Source organism: Marmota flaviventris, chromosome 7 (genome assembly GCF_047511675.1).
Source record: "Marmota flaviventris isolate mMarFla1 chromosome 7, mMarFla1.hap1, whole genome shotgun sequence".
Taxonomy (NCBI): Eukaryota; Metazoa; Chordata; class Mammalia; order Rodentia; family Sciuridae; genus Marmota; species Marmota flaviventris.
Window position 1 is genome coordinate 123,823,125 of NC_092504.1, and position 23,510 is coordinate 123,846,634.

General features: G+C 44.7%; 1 protein-coding gene across 9 annotated transcripts in view; it reads left to right on the forward strand.

Moving 5' to 3' along the window:
• Znf827 (zinc finger protein 827) overlaps positions 1–17,904 on the forward strand; it is a 163,261-nt gene extending 145,357 nt beyond the window's left edge. The window contains exons 10-15 of one of the 9 annotated variants that reach the window (XM_071614643.1): positions 686–857; positions 1,943–2,109; positions 10,283–10,474; positions 10,816–11,008; positions 12,904–12,931; positions 14,350–14,437. In XM_071614643.1, the coding sequence (XP_071470744.1) occupies positions 686–857; positions 1,943–2,109; positions 10,283–10,474; positions 10,816–11,008; positions 12,904–12,931 (752 nt within the window). In that variant the 3' untranslated portion in view covers positions 14,350–14,437. The other 8 variants (XM_071614644.1, XM_071614645.1, XM_071614646.1 and 5 more) reach the window with 8 other exon arrangements.
• Positions 17,905–23,510: the final 5,606 nt, after the last annotated feature.

The following is a 23,510-nucleotide window of genomic DNA, read 5'->3' on the forward strand; positions in this document are numbered from 1 at the left end:
GTTTTATGAGAATTTCCATTAAGAAATTAATTGAAATTTTTTATTTTATTTATGTTAAATGAAAATGTCCAATTAAATTATTATTTTATACAAGTCATTTTTTTTTTTAACTTTAATTTCATTAGTTGTTATTTCATGTTTGACCCAGGCCAGGAGCTTAGGGAAAACGATGGGCCTCTCTTACTCTCCAGAGCTGTGAATGTTGATTTTGTTCTGCTGCCGGGCTCCGCACCCCACACTGACACATAGGAGCACAAGCGCGCGCGCACACACACACACACGGTACCCTTTAGCCCCTGTGGGGCTCACCTTGTCAGGAAGAACTCCAGGGAAGTTTCCCAGGAGGCATATGTGCTGTCCCCAGGTTGTGTGGCCCATCAGCCCTGCAGTGTTACGTTTGGCTTCCATATTCAGCGTTGCATCTGTATTTGGTTAGTCGCTACAAAACCCCGAGTTTCAGGCTTGCTCAGAGGTATGGCCCTAGGAGCCCCTCTTTTATCTTTGGGAGGATTAATACAGGCACAAACTGCTGGGTGCTTGAGACACTTGCTATTCCAAGGTGTGACCTTTGTCCTCGTTTGACCTTTGTCCTCTCCTTGGTGCACTTCAGTGATCTCTTGCCAGGGGTCGAGATTTCATTTTTTGAGAGCAGTTTGGGTTTATTTCTGTTTGTTCTCCCCCCCAGAGGAAAGAAAATACAAATGCCACTTGTGCCCCTATGCTGCTAAGTGCCGTGCGAATCTGAACCAGCACTTGACTGTCCATTCTGTGAAGCTGGTGAGTACAGACACCGAGGACATTGTCAGCGCCGTCACCTCTGAAGGCAGTGACGGGAAGAAACACCCTTATTATTACAGGTGAGTTGAGGACGAGCACACTAGTGGGACCTCCCAGACCCCATGTTTTCAGGCTCTCAGCCAGTCTTCCCCGGGGCCTGTGTCACCAAGGCCCTTGTCTCAATCACATGCACATCTTCATTTGAATACGTTCTTTGCTTAGCTCCAACCCTGTGTGGCAGGGACTCCTCTGCAGTTTGGCCTAGTTGAGTTAATTGAAAGAGAAGGGGTCTTGGAGGACCTCTGTGGAACGGAGCTCCAGAGAGTGGCAGGGCTCTGGGATGATCGGCTCTTGGGTCTGTGTGGTCCCGAACTTTGTAACCGAGCCCCTTGCTGCCGCCTAAGAATTGCAGGAAAAAAAGATGAGGAAAAATAAATCTGAGAACCCCGAGGACGAAATAGCTCAGAAGACATCACATATTGTCCCTTGGTTATGTGCCCTTTAGTCCCAGCAATGTCACTCTGCTTCCATAGTCCAAGGTGAATCAATATTTGGTTCAGTCACCATAAAAGCCCAGGTATCAGGCTCGTACCAAATGTTGCCCCGAGATATCGTTGGACACTTGCTTTGGCAAGGCGTTTCTGAGGCAGGGTGGCTTCTATCAGGAGTAATCACGGACAGGACTGCCCGAGGTTTCGCGTGCCACAGGACAACCTGTGTGTGCTTTCCTTGCTGCGCAGGAAGGTTTCCAGAGCCAGAGAGAGGCTCCGGGGTGTGCAGCACACTCCAATTTTATCGGTGGACCAGCACCACTAAATACCTTGGCTGCACCGCCCCACATCTCTTTGCCCAAAGGAATCAGTTAGGCGATGTGCAGCATCTGGAAGCTGTAGTTTTTAATTAACTTTATGATTATTTAACATCATCATAGCGTGTATGGGATTGTTACATTATGCTGGCACCTAATCCGTTTGGCACAGTGACCACTTCAGAGGCATCCCAGGAAGCAGAAGAATTTTCTAACATGATACCTTTCGGTGGAGAGAAAATGTTTTTGTGAAACTAGTTTTTGTGCGCACACTACATGCACACACTACACGCACACACGCAGCACACATAGGAAACGTGTCTCACTCTCCCTCTTTCCTTTTGTCCTTTCATGTAGCTGCCACGTGTGTGGATTTGAGACTGAGCTCAATGTCCAGTTTGTCAGCCACATGTCACTCCACGTGGACAAGGAGCAGTGGATGTTTTCCATCTGCTGCACCGCCTGCGACTTTGTCACCATGGAGGAAGCGGAGATCAAGGCTCACATTGGCACCAAGCACACAGGTGACCACTCCTGTCAGTCCTTCTCCCCCTTCTGCATCCCTTGCACCCCAGACTGCCTGCCACATGGCAGAAGCATCCTTGCTGCCCCGAGACCTTGGCATTTCCTTCCATAGAAAGTTAGTCACTACAAAGTTTCAGGCTGTCCGTCCATAGAAGGAAGGACTTTTCCAGAACATCTGGGCCACATTGCCCCGCAGTCACAACATCATTGCCTGGCTCGGCCTGGGCCTCACTGATCTGGAAGATGCCCGGGTTTGGATGCTTTTTGAGAGGTGTGAGCCGAGTCCTTGTACCGTGTCTTCTTGCTCATTGTCATACATAGCAGTCATTGAGGTCTTTCCTTGCCCCAGGCTTGTGCCTTTGCACACTGGATGCCATTTGAACCTCTTAGCAATGCTCTGAGGTGAACATTATTGTTACCGCAAATGCAGAAGGAAGAACTGAGGCTTTACGGAATTCCGTCCAAGGCCAGCAACCTGGACGTGACTTGAGCAACTCAGCCCAGGACAGTTTTCCTTCCACAGCCTGCTTTGTCCCACAAAACACCTGGCAGAGCTTTTATTAAACCTTTCTGTTTCTCTGTGCCAGGGCACTGAGCACCTAACTCTGCAGGCTCCGTTCCCTTCCAGAGAACTCATAGCCCTGACACTGTCCATAGTGACATATGGCACCTCTGTTCAAGGGCAAAGATAACCAGAGTCTCCTGAAACAAACCTAACAAGACTTGGCCGGCACTCGCCTCTCACTGGAGCCTCTTGCCATTCTGGTTAACTTCTTCCATTTAATGATGTTAACATTTTGACTTCACCGTGCAATTAGACTCTCACAAGTGATGGTTACAAATGACACCAGTGTGGAGTCATTAAGTGAGAATGAGGAAGACCTCCCCCCGCAACCCCACGTTTGTGGTGCTTAGGAATTAAAAGCTGATGCTGCTAACTGCCAGCCCCGGGTGTTGGGTCAGCCCCTTACATCACCGGCTGCTGGAGGATTCCGGAAGGGGAAGTTCCCTGACAGTTGTGCTGACGATGAGCATGGCCGATAAGGAGTTCTCTGTGCTTCTTTGGCTGCTTTGGCTCAGTGGTGCCAACAGCAATAAAAGCTTGTTTTTGTCAGTAAACTGAGCAGCTATGACTTGGAGGTCTGCAGAGAGTCATTATGCTGAGTGAAAAGGTGCCATTTTTACAGTCGGCTGTCTGACCATAACCACATTAGCACCACGGGCAGCAGGTGAGCTGGGAAACCCACGTTGAAGACAAATTAAATTCAGAGTTTCTGGAGTGGCTCATGGAGGGAAAGGCCAGCCTCCTTCTCATCTCCACTGGCTTCAAAGAGACTCTTTTTTCTGTGAAACCTTCCTTCTTCAACCCTCTTTACCCCAACATATGCCTTGGTCTCCATCCCGGAATGCTCTGCAGCCCTCTCCACCCCCACCCCCACCCCACCTCAGAGAAACTTAGTGGCTGGAAGAGGTGGGCTTAGCATCACTTATTATTGATGGAAACCTCACATTGTTGACTGGCCAAAGCAAGCACGCTCACCTCCTAATTACCAGAAGGCACAGAGGGCAGATCCTGTTCCCTCTGGAGTGGCGCAGCTCCAGCTGGGGACAGTATTCTTACTTGTTAATACAGAGAGCCAAGACCAAAATTCCTTAAAGAAGTCTCTTTTGTTATTTACCAAAAGCTTTTAATGCTGCTACTATTAGAATAAGATTAGAATGTACTTTTTTATTTATATATGACAGCGGAATGCATTTCAATTCTTATTACACATATAGAGCACAGTTTTTCATTTCTCTGGTTGTATACAACATATATTCACACCAATTCATGTCTTTATACCTGCACTTTGGATAATAATGATCATCACATTCCACCATCATTTCTAATCCCATGCCCCCCCCTTTTCCTCCCACCCCCCTGCCTTATCTAGAGTTCATCTATTTCTCCCATGCTCCCGCTCCCTATCCCACTATGAATCAGCCTCCTTATATCAGAGAAAACATTCGGCATTTGGTTTTTTGGGATTGGCTAACTTCACTTGGCATTATCTTCTCTAACTCCATCCATTTACCTGCAAATGCCATGCTTTTATTCTCTTTTACTGTTGAGTAATATTCCATTGTGTATATATGCCACATTGTTTTTTATCCATTCATCTATTGAAGGGCATCTAGGTTAATTCCACAGTTTAGCTATAAACATTGATGTGGCTGTGTCCCTATAGTATGTTGTTTTTAATCAGTTAAAAACTGATTAAAAATCAGTCCTTTGGGCATAGACCTAGGAGAGGGACAGCTGGGTCAAACGGTGTTTCCATTCCCAATTTTCCAAGAAATCTCCATACTGCTTTCCATATTGGCTGCACCAGTTTGCAGTCCCGCCAGCAATGTATGAGTGTGCCTTTTTCCCCCCATCTTTTCATGAGAAACTTTTTCTCATCTAAGTTTTTGTTTGTATTCTTAATAGCTGTCATTCTGACTGGAGTGAGATGAAATCTTAGAGTGGTTTTGATTTGCATTTCTCTAATTGCTATCGATGATGAACATTTTTTATATATTTGTTGATTGATTGTATATTGTCTTCTGAGAAGTGTCTGTTCAGGTCCTTGGCCCATTTATTGTTTGGGTTATTTGTTTTGTTAGTATTCAACTTTTTGAGCTCTTTATTAGAATGTATTTTTTAAGCCAGTGCTTTGCAAACCTTTTGCAAGGCCAGATAGCAAATATTTTAGGCTCTCAGGTCATGCAGTTTCTGCCATTACAATTCAATTCTGCCACTAGAACTTGGAAGTTATCATAGACAGTACACAAATGAATGGCCGTGTTCCAATAAAACTTTATGTACAAGAACAGGAAGTCCATTAAAGCCAAGAAGCTATGGTTTGCCAATGCCTTCTATAAGCTAACAGTTTCACAATGAGCATTTCCTATATTTAGTGCTGTTTTGAGGTGTCTGAACTTGACCCAAAATCTATCCATCTAAATCTGTTCATGAATGAGCTGTATTATTGTGAAGTTATTATGAAAGCAATAGTTGTGCTATATGACATTTATTATAATATATAGTCTTAGAATAGGGAGCTTGTCTAAGTCACTGCCCAAAACAATCCCTACACAGTGTGAGGAGTAACTGTTCACTTGATGAATGGACATATGTGCACAAATTCCTCTGTTCACATCTTGCATCTTGCATCATGAGTGGGAAGAACATTCAGACTTGGCCCTTGATCAAACCTTAGAGCTCAGTTGACTTACAAATGCAATCTATGCAGAAGTTACTTGTTGTGGAGGAAAATACAAGTGTGATTCTAAATCTGGGTTCTAGGTCCAGGTTCTGTAAAATAGCTTCTAGCCTAGGAACATGGTCTAGGATTTAATGCTGTCATTTAAAATGATTAATTTATGAATGCTTTCACAAAATTTTTTGGAAGCCAACTATGTACCAAATATGTAAAACAGCAGGGGAAATCACGTGTGTGTGTATATATATATATACATATATATATGAAGAACCATGTCTAGCCAAAGAATTATATATATGTTCATGAAGAAATATATAATTTAATTCTCAAACAACCATAGAAAGCAAGTGCTTATATAACCCATTTACAGACATAATAATTGAGTCATAAAATAAAGTATCTTATCCAAACTCATCAGCTATTAATTGATGAGGGGTACAGGTGGTATTCAAACTCAGGAATTCTGAGTTCCTATTGCTTTCTTGGGCAGAAAGTGGGTGGGCAGGCAGTACTGGGGATTGAACCCAGGACCTCACATGTACTAGGTAAGTGATGCACCATTAAGCTCCATCCCCAACCCCTTTTTACTTAGAGACAGAGCCTCACCAAGTTGCCCAGGGATTGATTATAGGCATGTACTGCTGCACCTGGCTTAAGATCCTTATTCTTAACCACTATACAATGAATGACAAAAATTTAAAAACAGGTGTTTATCTTTGTAAGACTGAAAAGAAGTTCACCAAAATACAATAGTGCTTATGTTGAGGCAGTAAGATAACTGGCAACTTCTTGGCCACAATTTCTCAATTTGTTTTGTTTTAAATGGTGAAACATGTAGTTGTTTTTTTTTTTTTTTCCTTAAAAATTCCCTACAGAGGGTTACCCTAATGTGTGAGAGTGCACAAGTGTCCTTCACCAAGAATCTTTATGATGCCAATGGTAAATGACCACTTCCATCACAGTTAGCTTTGGGTTTAGGTGGCAAGGGCACCCTGGCCTACTCCCTGTAGACATTGCAATAGGAGAGGAGGATTGAAAGCAGGGGAGGCTGTTTGGACCAGAGATCGAGAGAGCTGGGCTGTATTCCCATTTAGTCTCAGAGAGTGGCTGACATAGCACCTTGTATCTTTATAAATTTACCAATTTATGTAGCTCTGCCCATTGCCTTAAGCCTCAGGATATTTGAATTGAATTTTAAAGATAGTAATTGAAAATAATATGTTTCAAGTCTGAAAACATTTTTTAATAAGTATTAAATAGACTGTCAGTAAGACCAGGCTTAGAACATAGATTTGGAGAAGTAATGTCAAGGATTTGAGGCCTTCACTGAAAATGTTCTATTTGTCTATAGAATGTGAATTAGTTGATTAAACATACAGATAAAGGACTGGCATTTATGGCACTTGTTATAATACTCTCGGATGCCAGGAATTGGACCCAGGGTCTTGCACCTGTTAGGCACGTGCTCCACCACATAGTTTCCTTGTTCCAAGGGAAGACTGCATATTTTGAAGGCACATACCATCCCTTCACATAGTCACATACTCTCTGTCCAGAATCCATGTTCAGTTCTGATAGAAACAAGATTTTAAACATTATGAACTGAAGTGAGAATTGTCTACCCTAGACCTAAGTACATTCTCACAGAAGTAGGATTTGAAAACATTCTAAGTGATTTTTTTTTTTCCTTTTTACCCCTCTCTCTCTTTCTCTCTGGACTTTTGTTTTGTTATTTTTGTTTGTTTTATTTTTTTGCTGGGGATGAATCCCATAACCTTGGGCATGCTGAGCACACACTCTACCACGGAACAATGCCCTCAGCTCTTCTTTCTTTTTAAAAACTTTCTTCAACTGAACAAGTAATATATGGTCATGCTAGAAAATTTTGAAGTTCAAATAATAAAAAAACAAGCATTATGCTAACAATATTAAATCCTGCTCGTCGTAACAGCATTATTTCTAGACTTTCATGCCTATATGTAGTATATTATTTATTTCTAATGTCCTAATAAAGGAAGTTCTCAGGGTTTATAATCAATAAGTTGCTTAACTAACTAATTTGAAGGGAACCAAAGAACAGTTTTCCGGTGTTTTCTACCCTAATTTAAATTCTGGAGTTGTATCCAATCTGTTCATCAGTTTGGGGAGCACTGACATCTTAACAACTTTCCTGAATCAGAAACAGTGGATAACTCTCCAGTTACGTGGGGCTTATAAAGTACATTGTTAATTTACTACAGTGTAACTTCAAGTGATTATACCACTTCCTACATAGTATAAGAAACTTAAAATAGTGTACTTCCATTTCTCCCTGCCCAGCCTTTATTATTGTCAAATATTTATATACATGTGTTTTAAACCTGACGATGCACTGCTGTTATTTTTGTTTCAACAAAATTACTTTTATTATCTCTGAAAATATTTCAATACTAAGAAGGAAACATAAATTTACCTGTGTACTTATCGTTTCCAGGAGTCTTCATTCTGTTATGTAACCCATTTTTGCATTTGGTCTCATTTTCCTTCTGCCTCAAGGGCCCCTTTTAACGTTTCTCATAATATGAGTCTGCTGGCGACGAACTCTTTCATCTTTTTTAATGTCAACCTTTTTTGGTGTTTTTGCCATCACTTTTGAAACATATTTTCATTCAGCTTTGTTCTTCTGAATATAACATGTTTGGGTTTTGTGTTTGTTTGTTTGTTTTTTTTTTCCTTTTCCCCCTCTGTCTACTCTTAGGACTTTTTTCTTAACCACTTGGATTCACAATTTAATGATAATGTTCTTTGGTATGGATTTCTTCATGTATCTTAGGCTTGAGGTTAATTGATCTTCTTGGATCTAGGAGTTTGTGATTTTCCTCAAATTTGGAAAAATTTTATTCATTTCAGATATTTTTTTATACCCTACTCAAGTAGCCCCTCAGGACTTACACTAAGGTGCCTGAAGTCTCATCATTTACTGGTGCTCATTTCATTTTGGGCAATTCTTTTTCTGTTTCATTTCAGAGAGTTTCTATGGCTGTTAGCCTTCAGGTTCACTAACCTTTTCTTCTGCCATGTCTTAATCTGCTATAATCTCATCAATATATGGTTCTACTTCTGACCTTGGAGTTTCCATCTGTAGAATTTGACTTGGATCTTGTTCATATCATCCGTGTCTCTGCTTAACATTTTAATATATGAGATATATTTATAATGTTCTGGTCTATAAATTCTAATGGCGCCAGTTCTAGGTTAGTTTTAGTTGGTTGATTCTTCTCCCCATTTTGGGTTGTGTTTCTTCACATGCCTGATAATCTTTGTTTAGATACCAGACATCATGGTTTTACATATTGGTATTCAATATTTTCTGTACTCCTATAAGTATTATTGACCTTTGTTGTAGGACACAGATAATTACTTGGAAACTTTGATCCTCTTGAGTCTTACTTTTATGATTTGTTAGCAGGCCTGGATCATAAGGCATTGATCTCTCCAGGGCTAATTATTACCCACTACTAAGAGACCTTGCTCAGTTTTCTGCCTAATGCCCTGTGAATTATGTGTTTTTCTGATCTGGCTGATGCAGACAGCTGTTTCCAGCCCTGTGTGGGTGCAAATACCAGGCACTAAGCTCAAGTGGCGTTTTTCTGGTCTTGGGCAGCTTCCTTGCACACAGCTTCGACCCATGCTGTGCTAAAGATTCAAAGGGCACCCTCTGCAGGTCTCAGGTTCCTCCTCTGTGAACTCTGATGCCCTGTCTGGCAATGGCTATTCATGAGGATCTCTCCAGTCACTCAGCTCTGCCTCCTGCATCTGGGACCTGTCTTCTCCTCCCTGATGCACTGCAGCCTGGGACAAAGCTCAGGGCAGGAGGCTGAGCAGTCCCAGTCCTCACCCATCCTGTCGTGGTCTCTCAGGGGCCATTATGCTTCATCACCTCATGTCCAGTGTTGTAAAAACTATTGTTTGATGTATTTTGTCTGCACTTTCTTTTTTCTTAGTTGTTTCATAGCAATGTTAGGTCCAGTTCCTGATATTCCAAAATGAGTAGCAACTGCAGTCTCCCGACACAGATTTTAATGGCCTATTTGACTTGTTTATGCCTGGCTTTGAGGAGGAGCCCAGGGCACTGAGGAGCATGGACACTGGAGGCAGACCAACTCAAACTCCTCCACCACTTAGTGGCCACATGACCTAGGCCAGGTTTACCCCTGTGCCTCCATCCCCTCATCGGCAAAATGGCAATAGTTGTGCTGATAGAATTTTTGTTCTTTTGTTTGTTTGAACCCAGGGCCTCATGCATGCTAAATGCATGCTCTGCCACTGAGATATCCTCCCAGGCCTTGGTTTGTTTGTTTGTTTGTTTGTTTGTTTGTTTTTGAGGGGGAGTACGGGTGGGGGGGTGGATTGAACTCAGGAACACTTAACTACTAAGCTGCATCCCCAGCCCTTTTTTATATTTAGATAAAGGGTCTCGCTGAGTTGCTTAGGGCCTTGCTAAGTTACTGAGGCTGGCTTTGAACTCGCAATCCTCCTGCCTCAGCCTCCTGAGGTGCTGGGGTTGCAGGCATGCATTACCGCACCCAGCTTCCTAGGATTTTTGAGAGGATAGAATGAGATAATGCATTTAAGGTGTAACAGTTTCTGGAACTTAGTACCATGTTCAGTACATCTTAGCCATTGTTATCATTAGATTCTAATTATTGTAAGACTCAATGAATATTTCTCAAATGCATGAATGCCTGCTCTTGGCTCTGAGAACCTTGCATGCCACCGCCACAGAAGCACTAGGAACTGGAACCCCAGTGAGTGCACTGGTGGGAGCTGGAAGCCTCAGCAGAGCCGTGGTGCATCCATGAGACCCGACTCCTCCACCCTCAGCCGCTGTCATTCCAAGGGTTTTCGTCTCCCAGGTTAACAGATCTGGGTTGTTTTCATATTTCAGGGGAAGACAGGAAGACCCCCAGCGAATCAAATAGTCCCTCTTCATCCTCCCTCTCAGCTCTGAGTGACTCAGCCAACAGCAAAGACGACTCAGATGGCTCCCAGAAGAACAAGGGCGGGAACAATCTGCTGGTCATCTCTGTCGTGCCTGGGAGCCAACCCTCGCTGAACAGTGAGGAAAAGCCAGAGAAAGGTGAGGGAGGAGGTGAACGTGGCCTGCTAAGCCCTGTCCAGTCCAGGATGACCCAGTCTTGAGAATGAGCCCTGGAGAGGAAAGAATTATTAGGCCCAGGATGCAGTACAGTGTGCAGAGAGCAGGCCCAGGATGCAGAAAATCGCATTTTATTTTGGCTCGGTTTGTTTCCAAATGCAAGGTGGGAAGACGGAGAGGCTGACGTTGACTCTGAGGCTGTGTGTTTTGTATAAAGATTCAGGGAACGGTACCTGGGAGGTGCATCTGTGGGGAGGCACGGGGTGGGTGATGGGGGGAACCTCAGCCCCACTCCTGCCTCCTACATGCGCCTCTACACCCAGCTTCGGTCCTTTCAGGGTTCGAATGCGTTTTTTGCAACTTTGTCTGCAAGACGAAGAACATGTTTGAGCGCCATTTGCAGATACACCTCATCACCCGGATGTTTGAGTGTGACGTGTGCCACAAGTTCATGAAGACCCCCGAACAGCTGCTGGAGCATAAGAAATGCCACACTGTCCCCACCGGTGGGCTCAAGTAAGGAAAGCAAGTACAGAACCTTTTACTGCGTTGTTACCAAACACCCTTTCCCTTGCCCTTCCCCTTCCCTGAAGGTTTTGGGGGTCATGGAGTGGGAGAGCTTGGTTTGAGGGAAGTTAGAAACCTCTGCTGCCTTTAGCTGGATTGAATTAGACCTTTCCCCCAGGGGGGTCAGCAGATGCCAGCAGGAGAATCCATTTCACAAATATCCCCAGATTCAGGGCAAGGAAGAAGATGTGCTGGACAAGCCCAGCTGCAAGGGTAGACCCATCCTGCACTGTCTGAGTCTCGTGCACACTTGATTTTAATGGATTCAGGGGTTAGTGTCCCTGGGTGTCAATCATTACACTGTCACTACAGTGCACCAACTCTGATTTTCAAACGGCTTGCCATATATCTTTTAAATAAGCCTTATGACCATTCCACCCCACCCACAATTGGAACCTTGGCAGTTTGACCAGGCAGGAGATAACATTTTTCATACAAAGATCATGTGCTTCACGCCTTCCTAGGAACCTACCAGTGCCTTCCCCGAAAGATCTAGACAAAGAGCATCATCTTTATCCAATATTTGCAAGAAGCCCTCCAGTCTCAAGTGAGACCAGTCAGTTATTACCAAACATACTGTGTGTCTGGCTTGACAATAGGTGCTAAAGGGCACACGAGGAATAAAATATAATTTCCACCCTCAGGAAGTGTATGTGCTAACACTCCCAGAATTTAATCTTCCCAGTGAGTCTGAGATCAGAGTCCCCGTCCACAAGGCCCTTATGGTACACTGAGAAGAGGGAAGCACTACGTAGTTGGGCACAGAAAGACAGTTGTCAAGGAAGAATTATTAAATATTAGCTGAAACGATCATGTAGTGAAAAGAATAGAAATATATGTTTTACTTAATATGGGGAAAAATAAAACTTCCATTTGAAAAAAAATTTCATCATGGAGACTCAACTAACCAGAGAGGTGGCGTGCCTCCCTGTGTGGGTAAGGAATGGAGATCCCCAGAAAGGCCTTGGTAGTCTAGCACCAAGGGCAGTACAGGGTTGACTCCCCTGAGCTCCTGCCTGGTCGGGGGCACCCTCCTCCAAAACCTGCCCAAATGGAAGAGGCAGCAGACAGCACCTACTGTCGGCTCCACTTTGGTTCACTCTTGGGGGCACTCGGGTGGGAGGGAGAGGGAGGGGGTGGGGAAGGGGGAAGGGTGGTTATAATTCACTCAACCAGTAGCTGGAAAATGCCTAGCAAGACCTTATTTGGGGACTTGATTTGGTTTGTTCCCACTGTCCCTTTATAAATAATTAGTATAAAAAGAAAGACGAACCCAGCTTTCTGTGGATGGACTAGTGACATTGCCTTCCCGGTAGCCCAGTGATGCCCATTACTTTGTGGCCTCGCCAGTTGTGGCTTTGCCAGTCGCCTTTCCTCAGGGGCCTAAGCAGTCCCGAGCCTCTGAACCCGTGGGGGAGAATGCACAATGAACCTGATGCATTTGCTGGGCCAGACACTTCCTGTGCGGTGCTAACCGTCCCCTGTGTGATAGTTTATGTTCTAGGATGACCAAGTAGAAGAATACTTTGAAAAAATTGATAATGCCTTCTGGCTATACAGTGAGTCTTTGTTTTGTTTTGTTTTGTTTCCTTCGCCATATCAGGGAATTAATTTGCCTGAGAGAGTGTCTTTAAGATAAACATTGGGAGCACGGAAAACCCTTAGCACTTTGCCTGAGCAGCAAGAGAAAGATTGAGCTGTGGGTCACAGAAATGTCCTTAACATGAAACAGACCGCCGACGTCTAAATTGCTTTTCTGTGATGGAACTGCTTGTACTCTATATCCTGTTCATAATGCAGATCAAATAAGATTATACTATTATTTTTCTTTTGCCGTAGCTCAGGACAGTGGTGAGTTTCAGACTCCTCTAGGTAAGGCCCAGCTTGGCGTAGGGGTTGTGTGTGCACCTGACCTGGGAATGGGCTTTATATTTCTCTCGTGTGCACTCTTCTGTGAGCTGAGGTTCAAGGCTAACGGCGAGCTTGGCGCTGAGGAGGCAGTGCACGGTGCACCTGGTTGTGTTGGGCTCTGCTGAACACCTCTCCAAACCCTCTGAGGACAGTCCACTCCCAGGCCCTGCCCTGCAGGAGCCATGCAAGAGTTGAGGCAGCCATTTGGGCATCTGCATTCTTTTTGGAAAGAGAGCAAACACGTTTCAGTTATCATTTCAGCCACCGACTCAAAACCCAGCAGTGTCCAGAAGAGAGGCCCCACAATTTTTGTAAACACACCCCCACCACTCCTCGCAGCCCCTCTGGACAGCCGGGAGGGTTGGCGGCGGCCTGTCCGTGCTGCGAAGGATGGAGAACAGAGCCACAGAGAGGCCCAGGCTTTGTCCAGGGTCTCCAGTTAGAGCCCATAAGGTGATGGAGCTGGGACTCAAGCCCACCCCTCCGACTCCACCCCAGACACTTGTAGAGACCACTCATATAAGGGCTCAGCATGTCCCACGGGCTTTCCCCGTGCTGAGTGCTCTCCCTAGCACCATAGAGAATGCAGAAGAGACGTAAGAACTGCTCCTGCCCTCTGAGAATCGATGATCTGGCATAATAACGTACTGAGAGGTCTTCAAGTTCCAGAGCAGCCCCCCTCCTTCCTCCAGACCCCCCTGAATGGACGGCTGCTGGGAGGTCTCCGTCTCCCCGCAGCCCTGCACAGTCCTCTGCTTCCTTTCTGATGAGCTACAGGAGATACGTTCTATGTTTTCATATGTATGCACACACACACACACACACACAGGGACACACACAGGCCTTCTCATCCTAACAACCCTTTAATAAGCACGACTCTGACCCCTGTGACTTTCTTTTTGCTGGAAGTAGCTCTCCCCTAAAGCTGTTCTTTAAAACCTCTTAGCCTTTCTGCGTGTGCTTGGTGTGGTGCATGAAAAGTCGATTCTTTGTGTTGCTCCCATCTAGGGGGACGGTCAGGAGGTTTAGACCTCTGCCATGTCTGGTCGGGAGTGGGGAGGGCTCCCAGGGGCCGGGTGGGGGGCTGGAGGGAGCGCCAGCTTGTGTATTCCTCGCAGTTTCTCTGGTCCCCTCGTGAGGGCTGGCCTTGGCCCTTGCAGCCAGGAGACCCAGAACGGGCTGAGCGGACCTCGGCGGAGCTCCCCGCTAGCGGGGACTGCTCTGTCACCAGTGAAAGCCAAAAAGGGCCATCTCCACCCCTGAGAGGCGGCAGGGCTGGGCTGGGCTGGGGTGAGGGCAGGCTGATGAGGAGGGGAGAAGCCTGGCTGCCACCGGCCCCTTCCGGCTGACCCTCCCTTGCATTGCTTCCCCCCCGGCAGGTGCCCATTCTGCATTTATTCCACCAACCGCCCCGCTGCCATGGAGTGCCACCTCAAGACCCACTACAAGATGGAGTACAAGTGCCGGATCTGCCAGACGGTGAAGGCCAACCAGCTGGAGCTGGAGACGCACACCCGGGAGCATCGCCTGGGCAACCACTACAAGTGTGACCAGTGCGGCTACCTGTCCAAGACCGCCAACAAGCTCATCGAGCACGTGCGCGTCCACACAGGGGAGCGGCCCTTCCACTGTGACCAGTGCAGCTACAGCTGCAAGCGCAAGGACAATCTCAACCTGCACAAGAAGCTGAAGCACGCCCCTCGCCAGACCTTCAGCTGCGAAGAGTGCCTCTTCAAGACCACACACCCTTTCGTCTTCAGCCGCCACGTCAAGAAGCACCAGAGCGGGGACTGCCCCGAGGAGGACAAGAAGGGCCTGAGTCCAGCGCCCAAGGAACCGGCCAGCCCCGGGGCCCCGCTCCTGGTCGTGGGGAGCCCCCGGAACCTCCTGTCTCCCCTGTCGGTCATGTCGGCCTCCCAGGCTCTGCAGACCGTGGCCCTGACGGCCGCCCACGGCAGCAGCTCAGAGCCCAACCTGGCACTCAAGGCTCTGGCCTTCAACGGCTCCCCTCTGCGCTTTGACAAGTACCGGAACTCGGACTTTGCCCATCTCATTCCCTTGACCATGTTGTACCCCAAGAACCACTTGGATCTCACATTCCACCCTCCCCGACCTCAGACTGCGCCTCCCAGCATCCCCTCCCCCAAACACTCCTTCCTCGCCTATCTCGGACTAAGAGAAAGAGCAGAGACTGTCTGAGGGCAGCCGCGCTCTGTACCAAAAACAGACAGAGACAGGAAACAAAACAAACAAACAAAAACCCACAAAACTTAAACACAACCCCAGCAGGTGTATGTTGCTGCAAAACCTACAGACCCCAGGGGTCTGAACCACGTGTACTGTATATCTTTAGTAAGGAATAGAGAATTGGCTGTGTGTGTATACCTATCGCATTACCTACAAGCTGCTTTCCCCAACCTTCAGAGAGGTGACCCCTGCATACTTCTACCTTCAGAGGCATGCCTCCCCAGCCACCTGCCCCCACTCCAGCCCTTCCGTACTTCTCTCCGAACGGAATTTTGTCTCGTTAAACCCTCAAGAGAGTGTCCTTAATAGCAATCAGCACTTGTAAGCTTCTATACCGGTGCATTTGGTTTTCTGTTGGGTGAATGGGCTGTGTGGGCGTTTGTGGATTCCAAAAAGCAAGCCGTGTGTCGCGTGCCATGACTTCTCTGTTGCACATTCTCTGTACTGGCTTCTTGAACGGGGATGAACGTCCTTCTCCCTCCCGGGCTGTTCATCCACTACAGTTTCTCCCTGAGTTCCTTCATCACCTTTCCCTCTCTATTTTCCAGCTACAGAGTGGTAGGGCCTGGTGCTCAGTGGATGAAGGGATGGCAGGCATCTGCAGTGCTGCTGGACATTTCCCACAGAGTGCTGGACACCTCGAGCTCAGATCTTCTCTGGTTATGAAGATGCGAGACATCAAGCGACTGGTCTGCAAGAAATATCTTGCAGCACTGCAGCTGGCATCACAAAACTTAAGTGTCGTTGTGCTCGCCCGTGCGGAAGCAGTGTGCATGGAGCGCGCACACAGCGCATCCTTTTTTTAAGGGCAGATTAAATATATATATATATGATGTATTAATTCAGTGGTTACCATTTGTTTGCAGAAAAAAAAAAAATTGTATGAGTGGAAAACTTTATGGTTGATAAATCCAGCCAAGGAGATTAAAAGGGGTTTGGATAAATTCTGGGTATAAATGCTCAGACTAAAAAAAAAAAAAAAAAAGAAAAAGAAAAAAAAAATGAAGCGGCAGTTTTGCACAGTGCTTTTGGCCTTGCACTAGTTTTTGTTTCTCATGGGGGAAAAAAAAAGATAAAAGGAAGAAAATGTACCTTTTTTACGGAATGAGTAGACTGTATGTTTGAAAATTTAGCCACAACCTCTTTGACACATAATGACACAACAAAAAGGTGCTGTTGAGTCCTTGAGTTTAGTTATGCCCCTGAGAAGTTTCCATTGTGTCTGCAGATCCTCTGGCTGTAGCCATGTCCTCCGTGTGATTATAACTCTGTATTCCATTTTGTTAACGCCTGGTAGATGTAACCTGCTAGGAGACTAACTTTATACTTATTTAAAGCTCTTATTTTGTGGTCATTAAAATGGCAATTTATGTGCAGCACTTTATTGCAGCAGGAAGCAGGTGTGGATCGGTTTCACAGCCCTTGGCTCATCTTAAAAAATAATGGATGGCTTAAAAAGAAAAAAAAAAAGAATGGAAAAAAATCTTTGGCTGAATATATTCATTGCTTGGGTTTTTAAGACAACAGAATTTCCAGTATAAAATAGGCTAAAAGAGCAGGAAGAAACGTGCTTTGTATAGTAATGGGAAATTTGGAATATAAAAGTTTATGTATTATTTATCTATGGAAGAGCTGGTGTACAGGAGGAACGCTTTCTTACTGTGTTGCTGTTTTCCCAATGTGTGTTATCCTAAAGTTGGGATTCTTCTTTTTTTCATCTGTTTCACCAGGGCAAAATAAATGCATCCCTGATTTTCTTCCTCTAGTCAGTTGCTTCTCTAAAAAGCCCCTTGGAAGTTAGTGCAGTTCTCCAGGAAGCCAGAAGACTATACGTCTGTCCACACCACGGTCTCCCCCTCGCCCCTCTGCACCAACCCTCCTGCCCCCAGCCCTATCAGGTGCACTACCCTTCCCTTCACCAGTCACCCAGCCCTGGATGGGGAGCCTGCTCTGTGCCCTGGCAAACCTGTTTACACTACGGAGATGTCCACGGGGGCAGGGAGGCCCGACCAGCTAGGGCAGGAAGCTCCCAAACCCTCAGTCATTCTCCAGCAGAGACCTTTTGCCCTTGGCCTTGTTTGAAACGTTCAACTCGCCATCTCAATGTCTCAGTAAAAGACACTATAGACAGTTATGGACAATATACTCCAAGAATACTGGGCTGGGGGGGGGGGGCTGTTTTTTTAAAGTCGTGTCTTTATCCCCATATAATGGAGAGTGTGCCACTTGGCTAATAATGTGTTTTCAAAACTACAAGTTCAGTGATGACAGCAAAGAGGGCCACGGTGATGTCACAGGGGCTGCCAGAAACAGTGACTCACACTTAAGCACCGGCAGGTTCAAAACCTGAGAGGGTGGCCCTGACGATTAGCACTCTGGGTTGTACAGCTTGCTGCTTGTGCAATAAGAGGTTCTAGGGTGGAAACTTTCAAGATGGAGAGGAGTGACGGAAGGGGACATTTACTGCTCAAATGCCATGCATTTCACTGCTTGCCACTGAACTTGTATTTGAATGACTTAGTAATGCTTAATATAATTGGGCGACTTTTTTAGCACTTTGGAAAGAGTCATCAATCTTTCTGGTAAATTATATAAAAAAAAAGTTTTCTGAGTGAGAAAAGGTGTGTTTGGAGTTTGTTTGACTTTTTATATTATTATTGTTATTAATAAAGAAAAAATCTACAGCATTTTTCAGACTCCACCTAGATAATATGTACCCCTGAATTTGGTTTGCAGTTTGATACTCAGGGAAGGATGTATTCCGTAGATATCCTTTCCGCGTAAAACACTAACATCTTTGAGAAATTCACCTGCCAACTAACTTCAATTCTGTTTTCTCTATGCATTCTTCCATGAAAGCAAGCTTATTTTTCCATATAGCATTGCAGTTAGGTTCTCAGCACTTTCTTCTATCCTTTTTTTTTTAACTCCTCATATTATGTTTGGATGATCATACTGTCAAGGTTTGTGTACATTACTGAAAATTTGTATTGTATAAAGCTTTTTGCATTACAAGGCTGTACAGGGTCATTTTGACAGTAACTGGTATATTCCTTTGCATCTTATGTTGCATTGCCAATTTCTAGTGTATCCAGTTTGAAAGTATAATATACTCTAATTAAAAAAAAAAAAAGGTTGGCTATACTCTGGTTTCTTTTGCTTTCTTGGTTGCCACCCTTGGCTCCTGGTGAAGTCTCAGGGTTTTGTTTGTCTTCTTTTGTTCTGTTTTTTCACTTTTCAGTGTGTTATCACATTTTGGAAATGCCCACTCCTGTTTATAGCTATTACAAAATGCAAGTTTTGAACAGCTGTGGTTATAATGCAAACTGTTACTGTGTAAGTCATTAATGTCTTTTAAGGTTGGGAGCATATCCATCATTCAGGACAGTGGCAGCCAGCTCCTTCCTGAAATTATTTAGTGACATTTAAAAGCGTTCAGCAACCATACCCTCTCCTGCTTAACATTATTTTATTGACCCGTAGCCAAAGGAGGGCGGGGGGAGACAGATGAATAATTCCGTTTATTTAAGCTGAGCAAGTAAGAGATTTTAATGAAGGGAAATGCTGTTTTGCAAGCTAAATAATAATCTACCCAAAATGCAAATAATCATAGTTCACCATTCAAGGGAAGGTACCAGAGAAACTGAGACCAAAAAGAAATTTCAGAAGTGTTGGGGGAGGAGAGAAAGACATGAAAAGCACACTGATAAGTTAAAAAAAAAATCTCTTAAAATCCATTTTAAAGCTGTATCCATTCGAGATCTTCCCCATGAGTCTGTGATGATTGATAAAAATATATAAAGCAGCAGATGAGAATGTTTGGCCTGGTTCACAACTTGCATGCTTATAAATATAATGTCCTTTACTTATTTCAAGAGATTGTGAACCACTTCACTCTAACATTTAAAGTGATCAAATTTACTTTTTTAAAAATGAGATAATGTAGGAGAAACCACTTTGCAAATGACCAGTCACTAATCAGACCCTATTTTCTCCTTCTTTTTCTCATTCAATAACTATTTTTTAGAGGGTTGAAACGTTTTCTTTTTATCGGGTTCAAGCACTAATTTTGTTTTGGGGTGGCCGGCACTTATGAGAAATATTAATATGAGCCAGACTCCTTTGATTTTGGTAATGAATACAAGCATGAGTGGCTTCTCATTTTTAACAAACACTTCTTTTCTTACACTCATAGCTACATCACATGCTCCCTCTGCAATATGAAGAAAATAATCATCAGTTTGGATACCATTTCCCCTGATATGGGCTTCCAGTGACCCTGAGGAACAATCAGAAAACAGAGCCACTAGTGAGAGAAGGGACCTCGTGTTTCTTTAGTTATGGATCGGGCATCTTTAGGCCAGTCACCTGGCCTTTGAATTCTAATTCCAGATCTTAGATACCCTTTGTATTGTCAGGCTTCATAAGTATAATCAAGGTCAAGCAAGACTCGGGACATGTTTATACTGTGTCTGTGGCTGATCATTCATTTGGTGACCACCAACAAAACATATCTCATTGTTTAACAGCCATATCTTTGGTCACGGGGGAATAAGGAGAAGAGAAATATCAAGATCTGGTGAGCATTTTTGTCTCCCTGCCCAGGTCAGAAGCCTCACGTTAAAACTCTGCCAATGGCCATGGGGAGCCTGGTGGGCAATGTGGACGGTGTGAAGGGGAGGACGTGTACCTCATTAGTTGCTGAAACACAGAAACCAGGCCCTCCCAGTGCTTTTCAGGCCATGGTGAGAAGGAGAACCCAGAGAAGCTGTGCGTGTAAGAGGAGGAGGAGGGAAGGAAGGGGTCAGCCCCTGAAGGGATTTCATTCATGCCTCCAGGAGGCAGAGCATGTAAAACTGAAGTTCTTCCAACCACAGCTTAGAACCAATGAGCAAAATCACCAGATACAGAGGGTCCCTTGAGTAGGCTCAGGCCACATCCTAAGGAGCGGTCAATCAAACACGCAGGCTACCCCATCAACATCTTTTCTTATATCATCCCTCACAATACGAGAGTCCCACACAAAATGTGATTTATTTGGTGAATAATTCCAATTCCTCAAGTAAGTGAAATGTGTTAACTCCTGGGGACTGAAGGACCCCAACCTTCCCCTTTTCCCAGGTCTGGGTGATCTCAGGTTATTCATCAAGACCTCTTCTTTTTTATGAGGTAGTAGATCTCTCATTCATAATTCTTTCCTTAGAGTTGGATCTGCAAAACAAGACCATACAAAAATCTGCTCACACTGGTAGTTGCTATAAAAGAGAAAGAAAACAATTGCTCTGTCCCCTTTTTTGAAAAGATTCCTTTTCAAAATGGTTAAGGTAAGCATCAATAAGGGTTTTCAATACAATTGTAGACTTGAAGCAGAGCATCTACTTTTATTCACACTTCAAAATTAATTCCCCCTACTTCAGAATTAATTCCCATGGTTGTCCACCCTGTTTACTGAGAATACCTGATTATATATAATGTTTTCCAACAATAAAGGACATACCATTGAGGTAAAGCATGGCTCAGACACAAATGAGGGGTTTTTTAGTAGTTTTAGTTGTAGACAGACACAATACCTTTATTTTATTTATTTCTCTTTATGTGGTACTGAGAATCGAACCCAGTGTCTCACATGTGCTAGGCAAGCACTCTACCACTGAGCCACAAACTCAGCTCTGGTGACGACATATCTTTAAGCACCTCATAAAAAGAGAGGGTGAACTAGATGATCTCTAAGACCGTTCCCCACCCTAACGGCAACCTATAATAAACCACATTTCTATGACTTAATAAATAAGAAAAAAAGTTCACTTTTGAAGTAGAAGTCATTGCAAGGCAAAAATTCTTATAAGACAATTAGAACAAAAATGGTACGTCAACATTTTTAAGCCACCACCGGCTCAGAGGAGGGAAAAAAGAAAAAAAAAAAAAAGACTAAAAATATTTTCCTGCCCACTTCAGAGTTTGGGAGGTCTAAAATTTTCTTCTTATTAAAGCTAAGTCACCATGGTTGGATTGCCTGAGTCATCTTGAGGGCGGCTTAAACATATTTTACCAACCTGTGGGTACTTCATCTAATTTAATGAGTTAGGAGCCAGCCAGATGGGAATAGAGATGCCTTGCCCTACCAACTTCATCTCTCTAACTCTGCTCCCTCCATTTCCCACCACCCCACTTCTTCCAGCCTCCTCCACGTGACTGGTACGATTGTGACCACCGAGTTCTCTGCCTGCCACCTTTAAGTCTACCCTTCTGTAGAAGAGTAAATGATTTAGCAGGTCTGATGAGATCATTTTTCATTTTGACATCATGAAATAATATGTGAAATAGTCTTATTCTGCCACTTGCTTAAAAAGAAAGACTCACCCCAAGAACTCGGAGAACATTAGGAAAGTTAGTTCCCAGGCACTTCAAATGAATGGAAAATTATCTGTTTATCTTTGTCTGTGTACCTATTTATCTCTATTGAATCTAGCCTCACTAGGTGAATCTACCTACCTATTTATCTATCTCTACCATCTGTCATCATTCATTTATCTTTAACCATCTATCTGTTTCCTGATCCCCAACCCTCGACCCCTGCAAAAAAAAACAGCACAGAGCCCTGAGAATAGAGATTACGTGCAAGCATTTATTTTCGGAAGCAATTTTGAGAACAAAAAAAGTGGGATATTAAAAAGAGTGAAACAGCGAAGAGGAAAGACAGTCCCAGGGTGCATCAGTGAGCTAGTCATTGCTACGGGCAACTGGATGCAGTCCCTCTGAGGGTCCCCATGAGGACCGTGTAGAGGTATCTCAGAATCAGCAGCCCAAGGGTGGGAAAAGGAAGGGGTCTGAGTAACCCCAGAGGGCGTCCGTGCTCTTGCACTTCTAGCTTTGCTTGACCCATGGTTGAGGAGGTCCTAGAGGCGGCCAAGAAACCACGTGGGAGAGCTGGCTACTGGGTAAAGGTGAGGCATTGCAGTTACACCTGACCACAGATGGTTGCAAGGTCAGTTAGCAAGGTGGGGACCACCAGTGTCCAATACAATGGTTGTATTTGTCATGAAGGTTCCCATTACTTTTCCCTCTAGGCCCATGTGGGCTACCCACTGAATCCCTTGAATTAGCTCAAAGCTCCTTTCTTGTCCTCCTACTTCTGAGAGGGACTGGTGAAGTTGGCAGAATCAGTGCAGGGATGTGATGCTAGGGAATGACAGAGCTGGCCCCTGGGAAGCAGGTGATGGCCCTGGAATCCGTAGGGCAGGGTCTCTACAGCCTTCTCTTCCTTGGGGTTTTTTTGTTTTGATTTTTGTTTGTTTGGGATCTGGTTTGGGCTGGTTTTTTGATGGTGGGATGGACCCCAGAGCCTTGTGCATGCTGGATGAGGGCTCTACAACCGAGCTCTACCCCCAGCCCTGGGTCTGCGTTGATTTCTCCAATAGGAAAGCACTTGACAGGGACATGGGCTGGCTCCTGCAGCTTCCTTGACCCAGGAGGGCCCAAACAGAGCCAACGGGGAGAAGCTATCCCAGAGCACTGGGACCAGCCTCAAGCCCAAGTATAGGCACCCAGGTGGCTCTTGTAGGTCCCAACTTACTATGAATGTGAGTCCAACAAAGGGGTTGGGAGCTAAAAATAAAATGGTTACATTTGCCTGGCATTTTCTGTGTGCACAGAATTCCCTCAAAAATTCCCTGGGCTGGACAGGGAGTGTCTGCCCTCACGCAACAGCTAATCAAAAATTTAAATATTCTGGATATCTCTATTGTTCCTTTCTTTTTTTAAAACCACAGATTGAAACCAAGGATGCTTAACCACTGAGCCACATCCCCAGCCTTTGTTGTTGTTGTTGTTATTCTGAGACAGAATAACAATAACAACAAGTCTAAGTTGCTGAGACTGGCTTTGAACTAGTCATCTTCCTGACTTAGCTTCCCGAGGTGCTGGGATTACAGGTGTGCATTTCCAAACCTGGTAATTCTTTCCATTTTTAACACACAAAACTAGTAGTCCTGCTGGGCATTGTGGCACATGCCTATAATCCCAGCTGCTCCAGAGGCTGAGGCAGGAGGATCCCAAGTTCAAAGCCAGCGTCAGCAAAAGTGAGGTGCTAAGCAACTCAGTGAGTTGCTCTCTGTCTCTAGATAGAATACAAAATACAGCTGGGGATGTGACTCAGTGGCTGAGTGTCCCTGAGTTCAATCCTGATACAAAAAACAAAAACTAGTAGTCCTTTTACTAATAAAAGATTGGAATAGTGTGGACTGATGGATGGTCCCATAGATACATAGAACACACACATGAGCCAGGCTTGTTG